Source organism: Pteronotus mesoamericanus, unplaced genomic scaffold (genome assembly GCF_021234165.1).
Source record: "Pteronotus mesoamericanus isolate MK-2021 breed Mesoamerican mustached bat unplaced genomic scaffold, CSHL_Meso_final scaffold_476, whole genome shotgun sequence".
NCBI lineage: Eukaryota > Metazoa > Chordata > Mammalia > Chiroptera > Mormoopidae > Pteronotus > Pteronotus mesoamericanus.
In genome coordinates this window covers 2,138,606-2,161,201 of record NW_026555318.1, presented here as the reverse complement: position 1 = coordinate 2,161,201, position 22,596 = coordinate 2,138,606, and the positions used below count along the sequence as shown (strand labels likewise).

The 22,596-nt window shown below is 46.0% G+C and overlaps 1 protein-coding gene across 2 annotated transcripts; it reads left to right on the top strand.

The window, feature by feature from the left end:
* Positions 1 to 9,825: 9,825 nt before the first annotated feature.
* On the top strand, positions 9,826 to 20,340 carry MSL1 (MSL complex subunit 1). Of its 2 annotated transcripts, XM_054593826.1 has the most exons (9): positions 9,826 to 10,882; positions 13,357 to 13,580; positions 14,592 to 14,974; positions 16,890 to 16,937; positions 17,406 to 17,470; positions 18,119 to 18,186; positions 18,616 to 18,740; positions 18,909 to 18,981; positions 19,387 to 20,340. In XM_054593826.1, the coding sequence occupies exons 1-9, from the start codon at positions 10,115 to 10,117 to the stop codon at positions 19,475 to 19,477; spliced, it is 1,845 nt and encodes a 614-aa protein (XP_054449801.1). In that variant the 5' UTR covers positions 9,826 to 10,114; the 3' UTR covers positions 19,478 to 20,340. The 2 variants fall into 2 exon arrangements, with proteins under 2 accessions (XP_054449801.1, XP_054449802.1); XM_054593827.1 differs by lacking the exon at positions 16,890 to 16,937.
* The last annotated feature ends 2,256 nt before the right edge of the window (positions 20,341 to 22,596 follow it).

The window sequence follows — 22,596 nt, the reverse complement described above, 5'->3', positions numbered from 1 at the left end:
CCTTCCTTTTGCTTCTCTGCAAGATTTACTCTCTGCCTGAAGGGCTCTGGGCTCAAGGAGCAGACATCCCTGCAGGCTCAGCTGCAGTGACCTACATCAGCTCTCCCCAGGCCCTGGGTGTGGGGGCTGAGGTTTCAAGATAGGAACTTGGGAATCTGGCACAGGTCTATAGATGATGACGTCAGGAAGACAGGCTGCAAAAGTATTATAGACTAGAAAAAGAGTTCCTCCACCCGGCGCCCGCAGAGCCAAACACTAAACATGGAGAACTGCAGAGGAGAAATATTGGCTATTTTATTGATGAATGGCGCCACCCAGGAGAAAGAGGAGCTAATGCTCACAAAATGGCATGTGGGTTACAGATTATTTAGGGCAAAATCACAAGACACCGCGGGTTAGTGGTTTTGCCGGGACTGATTGGTCGGAGATGAGGTAAAAGTAATAAATCATTTCTTCAGGTCTTAAGGACTGTTCTCAGGCCTTTTCCAGTATCCCTCTGTTCAGTTTCATGGGAAAGGAGCCAGGAGATAATTTCACCTTAAAGGTCAGAACCTAAAGCATAACTTACTTAGGTCAAGATGTTATCTTCAACCTGCCAGGGGTCCAGACTGTGTGACCCCTGGTCAGGTCTGGGCTACTGCGCTGCTGCCTGGGGGGTTGCTGATTATTCAGGGGAAAGACTAGGTCTGGGGTGGGGAGGCGGGGAGGGAGAGCAAGAGAGGATTTCTAGGATTTAAAACTAATTTAATGAGTCATAAGGACCCTCAGTTACAGAAGTGGCCAGGAAGTGATGGCAAGGCAGGGGGCACCACAGGACTGAGTTCTCACTTGGTTATTTGTAGATGGTATCAGAAGACCCTCTTACCCCCAAACACAAAAACATCTCTGAGCACAACCCGGCGGACAGGTGCCAGAGGCCTCTGACAGGCCTGGTCTCTGTTCATTAGATTTTGGGAGTGGTGTCTGTTGCTCCTCACTCCTGCTAAATCTACCCCAGTCTGCTGCAGCTGGCTGGGAAGGTTTCCTTGGGCTTGATGCAGACCAATGAGTTCAGATTTCCGCTGATTTATTTCAGGAAAATGGAGGCTGAGTAGAGGTGGTCAGATATACAGAAATCCACACCCAGGCTTTACTATACAGAGACACATGGACTTCCTTAGATCCAGTGCTTCTGAGAAGGATCTACAAGGGACCCCACAATCAACTTACCATTTACAAACCCCTTACCTCCGGACCCTGGCAGCTGAACCTCTCCTTCTAGCTACAGGCCTCTGGAACAGGAAGTCAGGTTCTCAAATAGGTGCTTTTTCTCTCTCTCACTATGAACTGCAGTGTTTAGGATGCCCACTGCCTCCAGATTGTGGATATTTTGCCCTGGTAAGGAAACCCTATTGTGGGGGTAGGAAATTAGGTGGTGGTGATGGAGAATGATAGATGAGTCTTTTGAGAGAAAGAGAGACAGAGACAGAGAGACAAAGAGAGAGAGAGAAAATGAATGAGCTCCAGCTGGTGAGCAAGCTGTGCAAAGGGTGGCAGCTCCTGTCCAAAGGGCTTCCCCTCAGCCAAGCCCCACCCCACAAGCCCAGGAAGTCCACAGCTTGGCACCCAGCCAGAATGAGAGCATTTCTCAGGACTCTGACAGGCTGGGGGGATGGTGGTGGTGTTCCCGCCGCAGGGATGGGGGAGGGGAAGGAAACGCGCAGGGGAGGAAATGGCCACAGAGAAGAGGGTGAGGGTAAGAGGTGGGGAGCCCATTCTCAGTGCCGCAAGTCCCTTTTAGAGAGCGTGGAGGCTGGGTGCTTCCCAACGGCCACAAGAAAGATCTGCATTTTCAGAGCACATGACCCCTAGGTCACCTCTCTGCTCTCAGGGTCATTACTGACGTCCCACACTGTCCTCTAGAGATTGCCTCTCTCCCTTACTCTGGGGCTGTGGTTGAAGTTGAGCTCGGGAGCCCCCGAGTGGTGAATATCTGGAACTGCAGCTGGGTTGAGGGAGAATCCCATCGGGTCTCCCTTCTTGTGTCTCTACCAGGGCCCCTCCCTTTCCTCCCCAAGGCCCAGGACTCTGGAAATAGCACCTGATAATGGGAGCGCTGACAGATGCTGAGTTACAGGAAAGCAAGTGTCTTCCCTAGTCCTTAATGTTCTACCTTGATAGTTTTTGGGTTGGTTCCCTGGAAAATAGGACACTATTTCCCTATTTGCCCTAGAACTCCTCCCATTCCCTTCCACAAATGTGGAACATGCCCAGAGGCCCCGTGCCTCTTGGCTACAATGAGGTCCCCCTCCTTCGACCCTAAGGTTTGCTGCTCCCGGGCTCTCTACTAGTCACGACTTCTATGACTTTGGAGGGACAAATAGCCCAGGGGTCATTCTGGTTTTAAATCCCTTACCTACCCTTCTTGCTCTGAGCACTGCCTGATACACAACTCTTTCTCCCAGTCAGTCTCCAACCACATACCGTGCATCACCCCAATTCCCTTCCCAGTCTCTCAACCTCACATCTCATGTGGAGAAAAGAAGTGAGGAGGGAAAACAGAGACAGCCTAGGTCAGATTTTTTCCCAAGGAAACCAGTTTCCTCTGTTTTGCTTCACTTGACCTATTTTCTAGCTTCTTCTGGTTAGTCCCCTCTTTCTGTGCATCAAGCCTTCCCACTGGACTAATTTTTGCTGTCCTGCCCACTCCCCCTTCCTCGAACATGTTCTCCTGGGGTTCTTCCCATCCAGGGCAAATGTTCCCAAGGCTGAGAGGAGACTCTGTTTTGAAAATAATTTATGTCAGCTTCAGGAGTAAGAGCCCACAGAGGGATAGATACTTTGTATTGTCGGGGGAAAGGGAGGTAGTGAAGGAGACAAAAAAAAAAAAAAAAAAAAAAAAGGCAGACCACTCGCCCTAGAAGAGGCCATGTTCCAGCTATCCAGTCCCTAATTAAAGAATTCTTGATTTCTTGTCTGGTATCTGAGGATCTCAGAGAGCTCTGCCAACATCATGAAGAACTCCAGGGGAAATGAAGGTGGAGTAGAGATAACCAACTTTGCAACTAGGGGTTAACACTTTTATCCAGCTATACCCCCAAAGTAGATTTCTTTTTCTTTTTCTTTTTAAATTGATTTTAGAGAGAGGAAGGATGGAGGTTGAGAGAGAGATACATTGATTTGTTGTCCCCCTTTAAAATTTTTTTAAATTTGTTTTTAAAGAGGAGGGAAGAGAGGGAGAAAGTGAGGGAGAGAACCATCAATGTGCAAGAAGTACATTGATGTGTTGCCTCTCTCACACCCCCAACTGGGGACCTGGCTACCAACCCAGGCATGTGCCCTCACTGGGAATTGAACTTGTGATCTTTCAGTTCACAGGCCAGCACTCAATGCATTGAGCCACAGCAGCCACAGCTATTGTCCCCCTTATTGATTCATTTATTGGTTGATTCTTGTATGTACCCTGACTGGGGATGAAACCTAGAACCTTGGAGCATACCGACAAGCTCTAATCAGATGAATTCCCCCTCCAGAACCAAAGTAAGTTCCTTTGATGATATCCCTTCTCTCGAATTTGTCTCATCTTTTGTGTGATCCTTCCTGTTATTAACCAGGGAGCTATGTGGATATGAAATCATTTTAAGAAGCAGCGACGTGCCCCCTATTGTACTCCAGCCCTCAAATTTCTTCTCCTCCCCAGGCTGCTGCCCCACATTCACCCTGAAGGGGGCACTTTTGTTCAGTCTTAGTTGGTGCCAGCAAAAAGGGAGCCCCAGGAAGGAAACATAACAATTGGTCACGTGTTGGGGGTGGGGGTTCTCGCAGGGGTTGCTGGGACAGGGAAGGGAGGTCCACGTGGAGTGGGCGGAGCTCACTGAAAGTTTTGGCGGGGCTGGCAGAGGAAGAAAAATACCCAAATTTGAGTTGTGATTTAAAAAAATAAAAAAGCAGCAGGGAGGGTGTGTCATGTTCCGAGAGGCCTAGCCGAGGGGAGAAGGGGAGCGGCACGTGAGCATGCTGCTTGTGGATGCCTGGAACGCAGGGCACGGTGTCCGCGAGAAAGAGTTCTGGAGTAGGGGAGAGCTTTGCAACCGGAAACCTCTGTGGCTCCTTGCTGGTACCCCATTTCCCATCCTCCCGAAGAAAGGGAAAGTGGCCTCTCCACCCATGGTCTTATTTCGGGGCCATGTGGGGTTGGGCGAATGCCAGCCACGCAACCCAGTCTTTATTTACCTTTCCAAGAGTCTTGGGAAGCCGCCCAGATGAATCCTCTCTCCCTGGGAAAAAGCCAAAACAAGCCCCTTTTCACTACCTAGTTCTGCCCCACTGTTAGCAGGAAAGCACATCTTCATATAATCTTTGAGCCAGAAGGAGCTTTAAAGGTGTTCTATTTCAATTTTCTTTTTGGACTGGGGAAACCAAGACCCAGGCAGGTAAAAGGGCTTGCTTGACACATGGTCTTTTCACACCATAGGCATTCCCGTCAAAGAAAGGGCATTCCACCATTCCAAAAGTAGAGGAATGGTCAAAGTGGCTTTAACTCTCTCCTCACCCTTAGGCAGAGGGCAAAAGGGAATGATCATTATGCCATTAGAGACAAAACAGGCAGAAAATTGTTTAGGGACTTGATTTATGGGTCCTGCCAGTTTCCTAGGCTCCCTCACAGCTAGCAGCTCCGCTTTTTCGCTCTTGGCCTTTACTCTTGGCTATCTAGTGTTCTGGTGTATCTTAGTTCAAGGATTACAAAGCTGGAAACCTAATGGTTTGGAAACGAGAATTCTCTTCCCTTCCTAGAAGAGCTTCTGGTCCCAAGTTTTAGTTTTCTGGTGGATTATCCACCTCATCCTGTGAGCAGAGATCAAGAAGATTTGACTTCCAATCCCAAAATTCCAGTCTTTTGGCTTTAGGGAGAAAATCATGTTTACTTCGCCTGGAGCAGTGAAATCCTAGACTTTGGATTTCAGAGCTGTAAAGTTAACAGAATTAAAAAAAAAAAAATGCAGGGGACTCATATAAGATTCCCAGCTTTTTATTTTGCCAAGTAAGGACATTAAAAAACTACTGGCACCAGCTGCTATTTACTATTGCCATAGTTTCACAAAAGAAAGTACATTTTAACACACTCAAAATAGGAAGCATGTAATCTCAGAATAAGTAACGTTTCTAGGCCACCCTGCATTGACTTACACGGGTACTACATAGTGCCACCCCCCCCCACCCCCCGCCACACACATTTTGTTGAAGATTGGCTCCAGTTTGATCTATTGGTCTCTTAGCCAGTGGTAGGCAAACTACAGCCTGAGTGTCAAATCCAGCCCAGTGTCTGTTTTTTTTATGTGCCACAAGCTAAGAATAAGCTCAGAATTTTTAAATAGCTGAAAAATCTAGAATAATATTATATGACACATGAAAATTATATGAAATCCAAATGTCAGTATTCCTAAATACAATTTTATGAAATGATGGAATTGTAACTGCTGCTCGGTCTCACACCAGAGGCTTTGCTTTTAACCATTGAGTCTCCCACCTGTCATTCCCTCTACTGGGTTGGCCAAAAATTTCATTGTTTTTTCTGTACTATGGCTCTAGTAGTGTTTAATTGCCTTTAACTTCATTTGAAACTATTTTGTTAGATTGCGTAGTGACAGCCATCAAGTGCATTTGTGTGCATTTAAAAAAAATATTAAAAAAATTGGTGAATTTTTGTGCAGCCTTTTTAATATTGAAGATGGAATATGCAATATTTTTGGCATATTATGCTTTACCATTTGAAGAAAGGTAAAAACCAACTGAAATGCAAAAAAAGGATTTATGCAGTGTATGGTGCTGTGACTGATAGAAGGTGTCTAAAGTGATTTGAGCCCTAGCTGGTGTGGCTCAGTGGATCAGGTGCCAGCCTGCTTACTGAAAGGTCACGGGTTTGACTCTCAGTCAGGGCACATGCCTGGGTTGTGGGCCAGGCCCCAGGTTGGGGGCCTGTGAGAGGCAACCAATCAACATCTCTCATACCAATGATTCTCTCCCTCTGTCTCCCTCCCTCCCTCCTCCTCTCACTAAAAGTAAATAAATAAAATCTTAAAAACAAAGAAAAAGAAAGGGAGACAAACATCAACGTGTGAGAGATACATCAACTGGTTGCCTCCTTGCATGCCCCCAATCGGGTGCCTGGCCTGCAATCCAGGCATGTGCCCTGACGGAGTCAAACGGACGACCTTTTGGTTTGCAGGCCAGCGCTTGATCCACTGAGCCACACCAGCCAGGGCTAAAAATAAATAAAATCTTAAAAAAAAACAACAACAACAGTGGTTTGTGAAGTTTCTTGGTACTACTGACATTTTGGCCAAATAACTCTTTGCTGTGGGGCTGTCTTACGCATTGGAGGATGTTTAGCAGCACCCCGGCCTCTACCCACTAGAAGTCAATAGCGGGAGATAGCTGATCTACTCAAAATATCAAAATCAATAAAGTTATTGGTGAAAATGAAATATGTGTCTTTTATTTCATGGGAAAAACTAAATGGACTTTTTGACCAATCCAATATGACTGTCACTCTCAATCAAGATAAAGGTCAAGGATAGGTGCTTTCTCTTTAATATAACTAAACAGCTCATTTACTCATTTACAGAATATTTATTAAGTGCCTACTCTGTGCCAGGTGTGGTTCTGAGTACTGAGGATACAGCAGTGAACAAAACATGAAGCTTAACCTTCTAGTGGGACAGGACAATAAACAAGGTAAATTACATGTTAGTTGTTAATAAGTACTATAAATTAAAATAAAGCGGGTGCCCTCTCCTTCCTGGGGACCATACCCACGTTTCTCCCTTCTCCCTCTCTTTCCCTGACAGGCCTGCATCTCCTAAACTTTTAAGGGACCTCACGAGGGAGCAATGAGCCATGGCAGCTCATCCTGGGCTAACCCCCTGAACATGGTCTAACCCCCTGAACATATCTCCAAGGCTCCCGTTTCTGTAACATTTCTAGAGAGACAAAGCAGATCCACCTAGGCTCTCTCCTGTTGCTGCTTTTTTTTTTTTTTTTTTAAAGATTTTATTTATTTATGTTGAAAGAGAGAAAGGGAGAAAGAGAAGCATCAATATGTGGTTGCCTCTCATGCACTCCCTCCTGGGGACCTGGCCCACAACCCAGGCATGTGCCCTGACTGGGAATAGAACCTGCAACCCTTTGGTGTGCAGGCCAGCACTCAATCCAGTGAACCACACCAGCCGGGCTCCTTCTACTTTCTCTACCCTAGGCCCCTCCTTGTTTCACTGTCCCCAGCTTTAATAAATGTCCTCTCAGAATCAAAAATAAAATAAAGGCGATAGAGAGGGATTTTGGAAGGGGGTTGTGGGTTTACATAGGGTGGCCAGAAAAGATTCGATTAAAAGATATTTAGAATGAGAGAGGAAGTCACCTGGACATCTGAAGTGATCTAGGTGGAAGGAACAGCAAGTGAAAGGATCTAAGCAGACATACACCAGGAGTTTGAAAAACAGCTAAGTGGTGTGTGTTTGTAGGGGGAGGGTTGCGGAGGAAAGCAGTAGGAGCGGAAGTCCTTGAGCAATACCATAGGGCCAGGTCCTCCTATATGGGCCACAATTTTATTTTTACTCCAAGTAAGATGGGAAACCATGAATTTAGAGCAAAGAAGAAACATGATCACACTCTGGATCACTATGGCTAGTGTGTTGAGAACAGATTTAAGTAGGGGAAGGCAAAGGTTGAAACTAAGAGACTAATTACAAGGTTACTGCAATAAAAAAAAGTGAGATAGTTATGGCTTAGACCAAGGTTGTGGAGGTGTTGTGAAGGTATGGGATTCTGGACGTATATTTTGAAGGTCAATGGATTGAAGACTGATTGGGCATAAGGTGAGACAGAGAGGAAGGCTGAAGAAAAAGCAGGATTTGGGTGGGGGAAATTCAAGAGTGTGATTTTAGATGTAAGTTTGAAATGCCTATTACACATCCAAGTGACTATGTCTTCTAGGTTTTTTTTTTTTTAAAGATTTTACTTATTTATTTTTAGAGGGAAGGGAAAAGAAAGAGAGGGAAACATCAATGTGTGGTTGCCTCTCATGGGCCCCCTACTGGGCACATGGCCTGCAACCTAGGCATGTGCCCTGACTGGGAATCGAACCAGCGACTCTGGTTCGCAGATGGGCACTCAATCCACTGAGCTGCACCAGCCAGAGCTGTCTCCTATGTATTTAGATATACAGTTTTGGAGTTAGGAAGAAGATCCACATTTGGGAGTTGTGAGTGTAGAGATGGTATTGGAGTCTTGATACTGGAAGAGATCACCGTATGAGATTACTTCCCGTCACATCTTCCTTCACTGGTATCCCTAACCCCAATACTGCCCTTGCACATCTGAGACCAGAGTCTGGTGGAAGAGGACTGGGGCTCTCTTGACTTCTTAACACACTCACACCCATTTGTTTAAATTTCCAGGGCTTCATGGTTTGGGCCCACAAGGCAGAGACATAGTTTTAATTAGAGGTTTCACATTAGAAGCCAAGAATGTTAGTCATCGTCATCTCCATATGGATTGAAAAAATATATATATACACTTCAGCAGAAAAGAAAAACAATTAAAGTATTTAAAAGTTTTTCCACGAGGAATTCTGTGAGGACCTATTGGCTAAAGTTGCCTGGAAATGCATACAGATACACACACACTCTCAATGAACATAGAAATAGGAAGAACTGCTCAGCATAGCATAATACCCTAAAGTATTCCTATTCCCACTAAAGGTAAAAATCCCTTCTGAGACTTCCTTTGCTTCAACCCTTCATGAGTCTCTAGATTCTAGAAGATGCTAGAAATGACTAGAAGGCTGGGGAGATGGCCATGGAGAAAGAACTGTTGGTAGTTGGCAATATTCATTCAAAGGAGGTTGTAGGAAAGTCCCTCGGCAGCAGACATCATGGATATTTTCCCCGCTGTAGGACCCGAGGTTCTTCCATTTCTGCTCTGGGTCCCTCGTGGGGCTGCTGGGGAGCGGAGGGGGCGGCGGGGTTAGAATTCTACCCCTAGGAAACATCCACAGGCTCCAAGAGGAGGCTGCATCCTAACTCTGGTCCAGGTTTGCGGGGCTGCGGGGGCCGCTAGTCCGGGAAAGGGGCCGCCCAGCACAGGCCGGGTACGTGGGGCGATGGGTACAAGTCCACGAACGGCGGCTCTGCTTCCCGCAGCCCCCTTCCTTCCTCTCAACTCCCTTCTCTCGCGCCCCTTTTTTCCTGGGCGCCTCCGCATTCCCCATCCACCGTCGCCACCCTCGCCCTTTCTTCCCTCCCTCGGCAGCCCACCTTCACCCCGCTCCTCCGCGGGCTCCTTGGTCTTCGCCCCTGATCCCCGGCCTCCCCTCGCCAGCCCCGCGCGGCCCCCTCCCCGCCCCCTTCGCGGCGGCGGCGGCCCCTTTCACAATAGCGCGGCCCGCCTCCCTCCTCTCCGCTCCGGGTTCACTCCCGCCCGCTGCCCTCCCGGCGCATGCGCCCTCCGGTCAGCGGCGGCTGCGGCGGTGGCGGCTACGAGCGGCTCCGTTTTTTTAAAGGGAAACGCTGAGGCGCCCGGGGTGACTGTGGGGGAGGGGACCCCGAGCCGCGGAGACCCCCGGGGGAGGTGACAGACCCCCTCCCGGAGTAGGAGGGCTTTGGGCGGACCCATCCCTCCCACCCCCTCCAGAGGAGGAGCGGGGGGAAATGGAGGCTCGGGGCGGCTGAGGCGAGCTCCGGGGCGGGGGGCCGGGGCGGGGAAGGGGGGGTGTGGGGTGGGGAGACGAGGCGGGCCCGGCCGGGCCAGGGGGGGCCGAAGCGAGCTCCGGGGATGAGCTCGGGGGCGGCTGGGTGCGAGCTCCTGCCTCTGAGGCGAAGGCGGCGGCGGCGGCAGCAGAGGCGGCGGCGAGGCCCCCATGGGCCGGCAGCGGGCCTCAGCCGCGGCCTCCACTTCGCCGCGTGCCGGCGGGATGGCGCCCGGGCCCCGGAGGAGCCGTGTTAGCCGAGGCCTGCTGCCGCGCTGCTGAGGCGAGCCCGCCAAACTCCCCTCCCCCTCCTCCGTCCTCGACCCCCCGCACCTCGCCCCTTCCCCACCCCCTCCTCAGTCTCGGTCCCCGGCGCTGCTCCGGACCACTATGACCATGAGATCCGCAGTGTTCAAGGCGGCCGCGGCCCCTGCCGGCGGCAACCCTGAGCAGCGACTGGACTACGAGCGGGCTGCGGCGCTGGGCGGGCCCGAGGACGAGCCCGGGGCGGCCGAAGCCCACTTCCTCCCCCGGCACCGTAAGCTCAAGGAGCCGGGGCCCCCGCTGGCCTCCTCCCAGGGCGGGAGCCCCGCGCCCTCTCCGGCCGGCTGCGGCGGCAAGGGCCGGGGCTTGTTACTCCCGGCCGGGGCGGCCCCCGGGCAGCAGGAAGAGAGCTGGGGCGGCTCGGTGCCCTTGCCCTGTCCGCCCCCGGCCACCAAACAAGCCGGCATTGGGGGGGAGCCAGCAGCAGCCGGAGCCGGCTGCAGTCCTCGACCCAAGTATCAGGCGGTGCTGCCCATTCAGACGGGCTCTCTCGTGGCGGCGGCCAAAGAGCCTACGCCCTGGGCTGGGGACAAGGGTGGGGCGGCTCCCCCAGCTGCCACCGCCTCGGACTCGGCGGGACCCCCACCACTACCTCTGCCCGGGCCGCCACCCCTCGCGCCCACCGCCACCGCCGGGACCCTGGCGGCCAGCGAGGGCAGATGGAAGAGTATGAGGAAGAGCCCTCTCGGAGGTGGCGGCGGCTCGGGAGCTTCCAGTCAGGCCGCCTGCCTCAAACAGATACTTCTGCTGCAATTGGACCTCATCGAGCAGCAGCAGCAGCAGCTGCAGGCTAAGGAAAAGGAGATTGAGGAGCTGAAGTCAGAGAGAGACACGGTACGGGAGGGGTTAATGTGCGTTCGGGCCGAGGAGCGAGTTGTGCGCATGCTCAGGGGAAGGGGGCTGTAGGAGGTTAAGGTATCCCTTGGTTAGGGGTAAGGAGGTTGGCCAGCAGCAAAGGAGTACCTTTCGTGCCGGGTCCTTGGGAGCCTGGCTCACAGACACGTTGGGCTGGAGGGCAGGGTTAAAGGGCACCCTCCCAGGGGGGTGGGAGGGGTGGGAAGGTTGCAGGCGCCAAAGGGTTAATTTAAAATGACAGCCCCAGACTTATGGGAAAGATATGTAGAGTGGGAAAAGACCTGGTTTGTGAGGGGTTGAAAATGAAAAGGTGGGATGAATGTGTGGTGGCTTTATGGAGGGGTTAAGTTAAAGAGCTTTTGTGTTAGAAATGCATTCTGGAGGAGAGGACATAGCAGCTGTTGCTCTCAACACTGCTGTAGCATCTTTGGGTAGAAGAGTGGTAGGCCTTTTAATCGGCAGAGGGGCAGAGGTGATTCACAGTGGAATCCTATTTTAGTTTTCTTAAATGATATTAAGAGAATTACTGCTTTTGATTTCAGACAGTTTTTAATAGGAATCTGTTCTAAAACCTGACCCACTGACCAGCTCTCTTGTATAAGAATGGTGTTGAGAGGCTGGAAGATTTTAAGACATCAGGGGAAAGTAAGTTTATCAAATGTGTTAAGTAGAACCCCCCCGCCCCCCCAAAAAAAACCCCTGTATATTTTAGAATCTTAAGGTAGTAGGGAAGTCATTTATTATTCTTTGTACTTCTGAGCAGCATGACTATTGGCTTGTTTTTACTGCAGTAGTAGGTAAGGGAACCTTATGTGTTGAAACATATTCCTTCAAATATCTGGAAAGCTGTGATGATGGGTTATTAGTGTGCTAGCACACCTTACAGCTGCCTAAAAATAAACATGGTTTCTACAATTGTGTTAAGGTTGCAGCAGCCTCTCTCTCTCTCTCTCTCTTTCTCTCTCTTTCTCTCTTTCTCTCCCCCCCCCTCTTGGTTTGTGCCAAGGGCTGAGCAAGGGAGCAGAGGGCTATTCATTTTGTCTGCTCTCCAAATGAATCGCATCAGGCAGTGGCTGCTTTATTGGAGAAGGCATTGTGCAAGGTGGAACGGGAGCTGGGGCAGGTCTCATTTGAAATATCTCATGGTGTTGATGTGTGGAAGTTACTCAACATGGAGGTGGCACTGCTCAGCTACTGTACTGCAGTCTAGGGGTGTGATGGTACTGTAATTACAACACATCATATCCTTACATTGGAGAGGGGTGTAGAAGAAGAAATTAAGGAAATATCACCCACAAACCGTGGTTAAGTAATGTTGAGGCTGTGAATCAAATCAGAAGGAGATGGAATGAGTATTGTGAAGAGGGGGGCTCTCTCCTGATTGTGGAGGTTTATGCTCAGTTCCTGAGGTAATGGCCTCTTTGCAGATTTTTCTAGGCAGGAAAGTGGGGTGAGTTAAGGATAGAGTGTCAGTCTGAACTTGGCATTAACTGCCTCCGTTGTGTATTGCAGTCTCAGTGTTGCTTAAGCTTATTTCTCTTATTCCAGTTGTTTGGCCTCTACTGCAGCTAAATAGATGTAGCAGAGGCAACATTAATATCAGTGTCTAACCCAAATACAATTCTTATTATAGGGTATAAGCACAGTAGGCACCTTTTCTCAGAACATGTTAATGTGCAGTTTTCAATGATAATAGACATTCATTTTCTGTTTGATTATGTAGTTTTCCCCTTAGAGTTAAAAGACTTATTTTTAGTCAATATTCAGATAAATAGATATAATTTTCTTCTGTTATCTCAAGTGCAGAGCAGCAAAGCAATATGCATATTTCATCATTGATGGGATTTAGGGGTAATGGTTTCTATTATAATTCTTCCAAATTGAGTGTTCATTGTTTAGGTGACACCCTCCCACCCCAGGCCCCTTTCAAATAACACTGCAATCCCTATTGGCACTGTGGCTGTGTGAGCTTTTAATTCCTTCTCAGCTGTACTCTTTGGACTTTGCCTGTGTGTGTAGCATTTTGGAGAGGAAGTAGAGAAGATAGGATTTGGGGGATTTGGAGAACCCTCGGGACTCCTTAGAGAACCTAAGGTTAATTCTGGAAACTACCAAGCTGACTTAGAGCCACATGGTTAGCAGTAGCAGAGACCATGCCATTTAAAAGGCATGTTGTGGCCCCTCCCAATAAAGAGGTTCTTCTTTCAGAAAAATGAACTACAAATTCCCCCACGTCCCTACCCAACTATATTAGCCCCTAAAATTAAGTAATGTACTTTGTCTTCTGTATTGTGTTTAAGAAAAACTATTTAGATTAACACCTGCCTATTAAAAGTAAGTTGAATTATTATGGTTCATGGAAGGGGATAGAAGACCATACAGATTCCTAAATGGGCTAAGTATCTGCACGTAACTTTTTGTTTTAAGTCTGCATTTTGCCACTCTCTTTTTAGCTTCTTGCTCGGATTGAACGTATGGAAAGGCGGATGCAGCTGGTAAAGAAGGATAACGAGAAAGAAAGGCATAAGCTGTTTCAGGGCTATGAAACTGAAGAGAGAGAGGAAACCGAGCTATCTGAGAAAATTAAACTGGAGTGCCAGCCAGAGCTTTCTGAGACATCCCAGACTCTGCCTCCCAAGCCTTTCTCATGTGGGCGGAGTGGAAAGGGACACAAAAGGTGTGCTGATAACTTTGTTCTGCTGTCTGGACATGATGAGGACACTTGTTTCCAGTGACTTGACAGTAGGGGATTGGGACTTATGAATTAGTTTTAATACGGTCATATTCTGAATTATGAGGTCGTCTGTGCTGAGAAAGTATCTTGAGATATTCTTGTGCAGACTATAAAAGTCTGTTAGGAACATTTTGGTCACAGCAGTAATCACGGAATGCAGAGTAAATCATAAAGAGAATGGGCAACAAATGTGACAGCTGAGTTTCTTAAAGAAAACTATAGCAGTTTGTTCAAGTTAGGAAGTGTTAAATTCCTTCATTGTGTTAGGCATTGGTGGATATAAAAAAGTAAAACCTAACTGTCCTTGGACTCAAGAGAGATTAGCTGTGAGGATGGCATAAATTTTAAAAACTAAGAATTCAGGGACAATAAAATAGGCAGGTAGACAACAGTGAGACAAACTAAGTTTTGTAAGATTCAGGGATATTAAAGATTATTTTGAATTAAAATAATGAAACTTTAAGGAGCAGATGATCTTGAAAAAGAAGTATAAAACTTAGGTTGGTAAAAAGAAAAGGAGATGGTATTCTAGGAATGTGGGGTGCTGGGAGAAAGAGTGAATAAAGAGCAAGAAAAAAAGAACTTGAGATTATAACTAGCATGGTATAGGATAAAGGTATGGAATAAGAGACTGGTTTCTGGTTGACAGGAATGAAATAAGCACTTAATATTAGCCAAAGGATTGTGAGTAAAATAGGGACCTTTTTAGATTTAGTAGACAATCGGATACTATAGAGGTTTTTAAGCATGGAAACTCACTTGTTCAACAGACATTTACTAAGGGTCTATTATATGTACTGTGAAGCATGAGGCTGTTTCTGCTCATGACTGCCAAGTAAATCTAAACATTTAGATACCTGAATACAAGCTAAATCTCTTACCCCAGAATGAAATCAAATCAGATTTTACCCAGGAGTCAATGAATTGTATTATGTTTTCTTCTCTATCTAATAGGAAATCCCCATTTGGAAGTACAGAAAGAAAGATTCCTGTTAAAAAACTGGCTCCTGAATTTTCAAAAGTCAAAACAAAAACTCCTAAGCACTCTCCCATTAAAGAGGAGCCCTGTGGTTCCTTATCTGAAACTGTTTGTAAACGTGAATTGAGGAGCCAAGAAACTCCAGAAAAGACCCGGTCTTCAGTGGACACCCCGCCAAGACTCTCCACTCCCCAGAAGGGACCCAGCACCCATCCCAAGGAGAAAGCCTTCTCAAGTGAGATAGAAGATTTGCCGTACCTTTCCACCACAGAAATGTATTTGTGTCGTTGGCACCAGCCTCCCCCATCACCGTTACCATTACGGGAATCCTCTCCAAAGAAGGAGGAGACTGTAGCAAGTAAGGCATAGAGAACACTTGCTCTTATACCCTAGTGGTGGCGGTCAAGCTAACAAGTGTGAAAATGCCTTTGGCATTTTTTAAAAAGTGCAATCAATAAAGCAGAGTTCTGTCAAGAATGAGTAAGTTAACAGCCAGAGACAGACACTGTGCAGGCATTGCAAATAGATGGAATTACAGCAAAATGTGCTCAATGTATTTGCCTGCTTACAACACTGGGAGATGTGTTTGCCAGTAAGTTGCTCATCACAAGAGCACCAGACTTGGGGGTGTAATCTCCGGCAACTTGCATGCCCTCTGAAAGAAGGGTTTTCTGTGCTGTGAAATGCATAGAACTTATACTTTGCCATGCACGACTGTTCCTGCAATTGATATTGTGTGAAACCTGGGAGGGTGTGGTCTTTGGGTGTTCTCAGGGGCCAATGGTAATTTTTGGGTTGGGGAGCCAGCTTGGGGTGGGGAGTTTTTCCTGGGCCTCCGCTCTTTAACTATATAAACATTCATCTGTATCTCTATGTCCCGGTCTGGGGGGGGTGGGCAGGAGGAATCTGCCAAAGACCAAACAGTCTTACTTTATCTTACTATACTTCACAAAGGTTCTAAATGTGAAGAGTTTACTTGGATTGCAGTAGCCCATTGGTTGTTCATATATTTAAATAAAATGGTCTACAAACTATTTTTCAAACAATAAGGACTATCTTGGGATATCTGAGCTGCTTGGGGTGGGCGCGGGGTGTGGGACCTTGGTCTTCATTCCCTTTTTTCCTTTATGGCTTCCACACAGAGATGCTCCCCTATCTCCTACATCAATCAGTAACTGTGATGTGCCTTCAATTGTGTAATGTTAGTGTATGACAGTCACTGTGCGTGCTCTGGGGTGATGGTGGGGGAAGACTTGGATAGAGCTGCAGCCCCGAGTTTCTACCACTGTGTCTTGCCCCAGCAGGGATGGGGATGGGAATCCATTCCAATAAGATAAGAGCATTCTCCAGGTTTTGTTAGGCTGTTCTGGTGACAAAATTAAGTGGGAAAGATAGATTACTTTTCTTAATTATCTAAAATTCATTAGTCCTCACATTTGAGTACATGCAATAGACCAGGATCCTGATCTAGGTTCAGGTTTTTTTGTTGGTTCAGTCAGTTGAACAGGTTCATCCTTAAGTTAACCTTCTTGCTGCCATGGCAATGCTATGTAACAAGAGAAACTGTGAAGCAACTTCCCATCCGGGATTGGGAAATGGCTTGGTCCAGAGCTGTTCTGTGTGACTGGCTGTTTTTGAAAACCCTTTCTGCCCTAGTACAGAAAATTCGAAGCACCTCTGAGATTGTGGGTATAGCAGCACAGAAGGAGTCTGGTGGGGGGCGGGGGGGATCCCAGCCCTTTGAGGAGCCCGAGTTGTGAATAACATGTGAATCCTTATTCTTGATGCCCTATCTCAAGAGGAAGTCTCAATGGCTTATTCTAAGGAAGCCAAAGTCTTTGTGCATGTTGTTCAGGCTGGACCAGCAAGGTAGTTTGTTTGGAGGGAGGAGGGAGCTGTTTAAGAAGACTACATATGTAAGTTTTGAGAACACTGATCTTTTATTTGAAAAATAGGGTCAACTTTTACTCACCTGCCATGTTCTGAGTTTAAGGTTTGATATCCTTGGCCATCAACTGTTGCAGGGAAACCACCTTAAATAATGAAGAAAAGAAGTCGTCTCAGTGTAAAAAAAAAAGTGGTGGGCTTATTTTCTTTTCTTTTGTCTGTTGTTCCCTCTTCCCCTCCCCCAGAGAGAAATTCTCAAAAGAACAACTCAAAAAAACCAAAATGGCTTCCTAGTGAGAACTTCAGTGATGATCCTTTCCTCCATTTTGGGTATGGGCTTTTTTTCTTTTTACACTGAGATGATTCTTCTTTCCTGCATTATTTAGGGTGTCTGATGCCATCAAGTGTTGCAGGAGAAACTTCAGTCTTGGCTGGTGAGTAGAATAGGAATTGTGCTGGCTGGGCCTGGGGTGGGGGTTGGTGGGATGGTGGATGGTTGGGAGCTGCATTCCCCATCAGTTGGATGTGGGAGAGTGAGACTCCTTGGTATGATTACACTATAGGCATCAAATGACTACAAATTTTAGTTGTTTTTCAGGAACTGCAATAGCATCCATTATATGAATTGTCAGGTATTGACTTAGGGGTTTTTTGTGATCCTGTGTTTGGCAGACTACAATGGCATTTTAGGTTCTTTTATACCATAGCAAGGATACTGAATGTGGCTTCAGGTGAGGCCATAGAATGGATTCCTATCACTTGGTAACTTTGTCTTACTGGGGAGAGACCTCTTGTCCTAGTAAATAGTAGGAGGGTTGTGTGACCTTGGATTTAAGAGTGGTTCCACCCCTCCTCCTTTTCTTTTTCTTTTTCTTTTTCTTTCTTTTTTTTTTTTTTTCTAGTTCCTTCTTGGAGGGACCACTCAGTAGAGCCTCTAAGGGACCCAAATCCTTCAGACCTTTTGGAGGTAGGTACCCAAGACCTGTCAGTGTAAGAGAGTGAGAGACGGAGTACAAATGGGGGTGTAACTTGAATATGTCATAATTACTGTATGGATGGATTAAATGAAACTTTAAAGCTGGAAGGTAACTTGAGAAATTATCTACTCCAACTCCTTTCTTGTGTAGATGAGAAAGATGAGGTCCAGAGTGGTTAAGTGGTTTATTAAAAAATAAACAATTAGGGAGTGTTCAAAGCTAGATTTCATGTTAAGCAGAAAAGTTAGCCTGTACCACCACTCAGCAACAAAATTATATATTCCAGACTTGATTCTTAAAAGTATGATTATTTATTTAAAACTCAGAACCTTATAAAGTATGAGGTAGAGAGGGCTCGTGACAGTTTCACAGGTTATGTCAGTTTGATGTGACTTCCGCTTTGGAAAGTTATGGGAATGATTTTGAAATTTGGAGATTCTACAAGGGCGGGCAGGGGAAGGAAGGGGTATGTGTTTTGTTGATTCTGTTACCAGGAGGTTCCCATAATACCCATAGAACTCACAGACTCAGGTGGGACCTGAAGGTGAAAGATTTTACCACCTTGGAAGCTGGAAATGAGTTAGTATATGTGTGTCATGTGGTGATAAATAGCTTATCAGCTGCTATTCTTTACACAGAACCTAGATGACAGTGTGTTTTCAAAGCGACACGCAAAACTGGAGCTGGATGAGAAGAGAAGGAAAAGGTGAGGCTACAGATGTTCATCCTGGGAACAACTGAGCCCTGGGACTCCGATACCTCTCTCATCCATGCTGTGGAGAATTGTAGAGCTCTTAACACACTGAAATTACTGGCTTCCCAATGGGTTCAGTGACTTTGTTTGAAGTGGTACTTGTTGTAGGTAAAATGTCTGGCCTTTTTCTTCGGGTACGCCCTTCCTTAGTTCTACTCTTTGTGGAACACCGACACATGATTTGGACTGCTAGACCTAACCAGTCTTCCCTAACCAGGCATGCAGTTCTCTTTAACATCTCCCACCCCTGCACCCCTACCCCCAACAAGAAGAGTCAGCAAAGATCTTCTTAGCATCTGGATTGTATGAGTTGCTTTTATAGAGCAGGTTTTCAGTAATGTTGGGTTTGTTTGTTTTGTTTGTCTGGTTTGTCTTTCCCAGATGGGATATTCAGAGGATCAGGGAACAAAGAATTTTACAGCGACTGCAGCTCAGAATGTATAAAAAGAAAGGAATTCAGGAATCTGAGCCTGAGGTTACCTCATTTTTCCCTGAGCCAGATGATGGTAAGTTTTGTCTATCTAAAAGAGTAGATTTTTTTAAAGGAAAAAAAAAGGTGCAAGGCTCCAGGTTACAGTTTGCTCTGAATGAATAAAGAGTATGTTGGAGCAGGTATAGCTGCCCAACTTCTCATCTATGTCACTAACAAGGTTGCATTTGGCTTTCTTCCATAGTTGAAAGTTTGATGATTACTCCCTTCTTGCCTGTTGTAGCATTTGGACGACCATTACCAAAATTAACTCCACAGTAAGTATAAAGGGTTCTTTTTCACCTCCCCTCTCAGGTAGCCAGCACTTTACCTCCCTTTTCAGACTGCATGTAAGCCTAGCTATAAGTGGAGCAGGTGGCTTAGGGATAGCCATGGTTCTTTGACAGAAGTAGTGAGGCTACCTGGGCAACTAGTTTTTGCAGTGATAAGATTCCCAAGCCTGGAATTAGGGGAATTGCTTTTTAAACTAGAAATAGATTATTCAACCGGTTTAATAGCATACTACTTCTCTGGCTTTGAGACAGGACAGACATTCCAAACTCGGGACTTGGGAGTCAGGGCTAGGAGTGGTGAGGGACACTATGTCTTTTTTGGAGTTATTGTCATGCTCACACTGAATCCCTCTAGTCTTGGAAGTTGATATCATTATCCTTTTTTGCCAGCAATTTTGAGCTGCCCTGGTTGGATGAGCGTAGCCGATGCAGGTTGGAGATCCAGAAGAAGCAAACACCTCACCGGACTTGTAGGAAATAACTGTGCTGGCAAGAACCTTCTGTCTTCAGATAGTTGTAGCATGCCATTCCCAGAGAGTGGCAGAGACCTGTATATGTGACCTGTGTCCTTATGTATGTTATCATTCATTGATAATGCCCTCCCATACTCCCTTGATCTTGGTTTTGTTTTCATCACTCTGATTTCACAAAATCTCTTTCATTGGGCTAATTGTGAATTATAGAGGGTGACTGGGATATCTTTTCCTCTTTGGGGGAAATGAGCTCTCAAGCTAAATCTCTAGGATGGCAGATTTGGAAGCTTCCGGGGTCTGCTTCTGTACATTTGCCTATGTTAAAGGGGTAAAAGGGCTCTTTAATTAGACTTGTGGAAGATAAATCATCCCCTGCCTTTAGATCTGTGCTGCATGGCACTCTCCTTGCCCTGGTATACCCTTCCATATAGATTGAGTATAGTGGTTTTCACCCTAAAACAAAATGAGGAAAAATCTCACCATAAGCTTAAGGACTAGATGAGGAATAATAAGTGAAGTGATGAAGCAAGTCATCCTCACAGGGTAGAAGAGATTGGAGAGTTTGGTAGATAATTGTATGAAAAGACAATTCTCTTAAAACTATTCTGTGATAAAGCCACGTGGGAAATGATGTTTGGCTGTGATTGTATTATTAGTTAATGGGTAACTGAATTTCTTCCCCCACCCTTCAAAAAATAACACCTTTGGAAAAGAGAATGGGGATGGTTCATTTTGGACAAGTTAAGGCTCTAAATGAAAGCAGTTGGCACATGGGGATGGCGTGCCAGAACCTGTGTAGATGTCCTTGTGTCCATCACTTCTCAACTATTCCTTTGTTGGGCTTTATCCTTTTAGCTGAGCTCCTGGTGGTGGGATAGAGATTTAGGGAGGGTGGGAGGGCGTACGTGGAAATATGCGCTTCCTTTGGCTGGCAAATGTCTACATCTTGAAACAGAGATGTACCTAATGAGCTTCTCCATTTACTTTGTAAAAACAGATTTGTATGTGTACCATCTTGGTCCACCACCACCACCACACACACCCCTTTCGTTAAAAAATGTCAGGACAGCACTCCAGGCCACTTTGGTCTCAGTGTAAGATCCCTGTAACTATCTGGAAGGAAAAGAGAGCCAAGACCACTGGTCTTAAATATATAGGAATTGCCTTTCTTTAGTCTTCAGGACTATCGTGTGGAAACAAGTAGGGGCCTAATCTCCTAGAAGATAGGGGCTTTTATCCTTGAAGAGAATGTCCCCAGATTATTAGCACTTTTAGAGGAGAAGCCAAGGTATGTAGGGTGTGTGGCCGGCCCATCAGTGGAGCATGAGAGAATGGGATACCATTGTGGGAAGAAACGAAGAAAAGTTCCTCAGGGGCCTCCCACTGCTAAAGCTTTTGTGAGATGTTGATCTGTGCTCCCTGGGTTTGACTTTTAAAAGAATTATCCCGGCAGCACATGTAGTATTCTTGGATGATCTTGCTGCTCTTATTTCTCCTTTGTGTGTGTGTATGTGTGCGTGTGTGTGCGCGCGTGCGCGCGGCTTTGGGTTTTCATTTGTAACTCCATCTGCTTAGGAGAGTAGACTCTCCACAAGGGAACCTGCTGTGAACTTCATTGCAGCAAGAATATAGAGAGAAATAGGACTTAATCCACTAGGGGCTCTCATCTCACACCCTAAGGAAAGGATTTCTAGAAAAACTGGGCCAGGATTTTCCACGTTCTTCATCATTTTACCATGGCAAGTTGTTTGGCTTTCTTACTGTGACCTATGTTGTTTCTTTATAAAGTGCCCAAGCAGAGAAAATACGAGTCATTGTCTCTTTACTTTGTTCCTCGATTCCTCTGTTTCTTCTTGATTTTCAGCATTTGTTGGATTTCTGATTTGGATATGGGTTAGTAAATTAACCTTTTGTTTGTGCCCTACCACCGCAACTCCGGTTTCTGAACTTGAGCTAGACTAAGAAGAATCCATGAGGTGCTATCAGGCCAGGCTTAAGTGGATTCTATTTCGTTGGTTCTCCCACTACCTAGAACCTTTTACTTCATTGCTCCCTCTTTTAGATTCTTTGATTTGGACATCTTGAGGTTTGTTGATAAGGAGGCTGGAGAGTAGATTAGCAAAGTTCCAAGAATGAAATTACAGTGTGTTAGGGTGTGGGGGGAAAATTAGTCTTATTTTTTCCCTACATGGGGTACAACACTGTGAAATTCAGTCTTCAACTGAAGGTCCTGCAGTTCTCTTAAAACATAGTTCTTTGTTTCTTTAACAAACTTCAAGCTAGTGTTAATAAATTAAAAAGAGAAATTGCTTGTCTGTCCACTTCAGCTTTGTTTTAAGCCCATTTCATATTGTTGTCTGTGTTGTAATTCATACTTTTGATACCATTTCTGATGTGTAAAATTGGTTGTCTTGTAAATATCTTATAAAGAGTTCAATTGTAAATAAACTATTGTGGCTGTTAATTTTTGAACTTCTGCTTCAATTTATTTTATTGGGAAACATCAAACAATTCTGCTTGTAGATATATTTCTTAAAGGTTTTATTTATTTGTAGAGGGAGGGGAAGGGAGGGGGACAGAGGGAGAGAAACATTGGTGTCAGAGATGTTTATCAGTTGCCTCTTGTGCACCCCCAGCTGGGGACCTGGCCTGTAACTCAGGCATGTGCCTGACTGGGAGTCAAATAGGCAACCTTTAGGTGTTCGTTTGCAGGCCAGTGCTCAATGCACTGAACCACAGCAGCCAGGGCTCTTATTTGTAGATTTTAAAAGAAAATTATTTCACAAAATAGAAAAACATACCACTTTCCCTCTTATTAAGTTACTCATTTGCATTTGCGTATGAGCACAATGTGTTTCATCCCTCTTTCTCCTGTATTCTTCCTTACACATATTGGCAACTTTAAAAAGAGACTGTAGGATAGAATACTTGGTACTTGGTGTCTAAATTAATAAAACCTCAAAGTTGAAAAGAAGACCGGAGAGGTCATCTAGTCTGACCTCTAATATATGATTTTCCCTGAACAACATTCCAGACAAATGAAGTCCAGATTCTGCTCCAATCCTTTGATTTTTTCCCCCCTTACACATTTTTTCCTTAAATGTTAGGAAATTTTTCCTTGTTCACA

What these genes read in the sequence shown, in the direction of transcription:
- MSL1 (XM_054593826.1), top strand. Translation starts at nt 10,115, where the DNA reads ATGACCATGAGATCCGCAGTGTTCAAGGCGGCCGCGGCCCCTGCCGGC. An exon ending in TGAAGTCAGAGAGAGACACG is followed by an intron (nt 10,883 to 13,356) that starts GTACGGGAGGGG and finishes CTCTCTTTTTAG; the next exon opens with CTTCTTGCTCGGATTGAACG. An exon ending in AGTGGAAAGGGACACAAAAG is followed by an intron (nt 13,581 to 14,591) that starts GTGTGCTGATAA and finishes TCTATCTAATAG; the next exon opens with GAAATCCCCATTTGGAAGTA.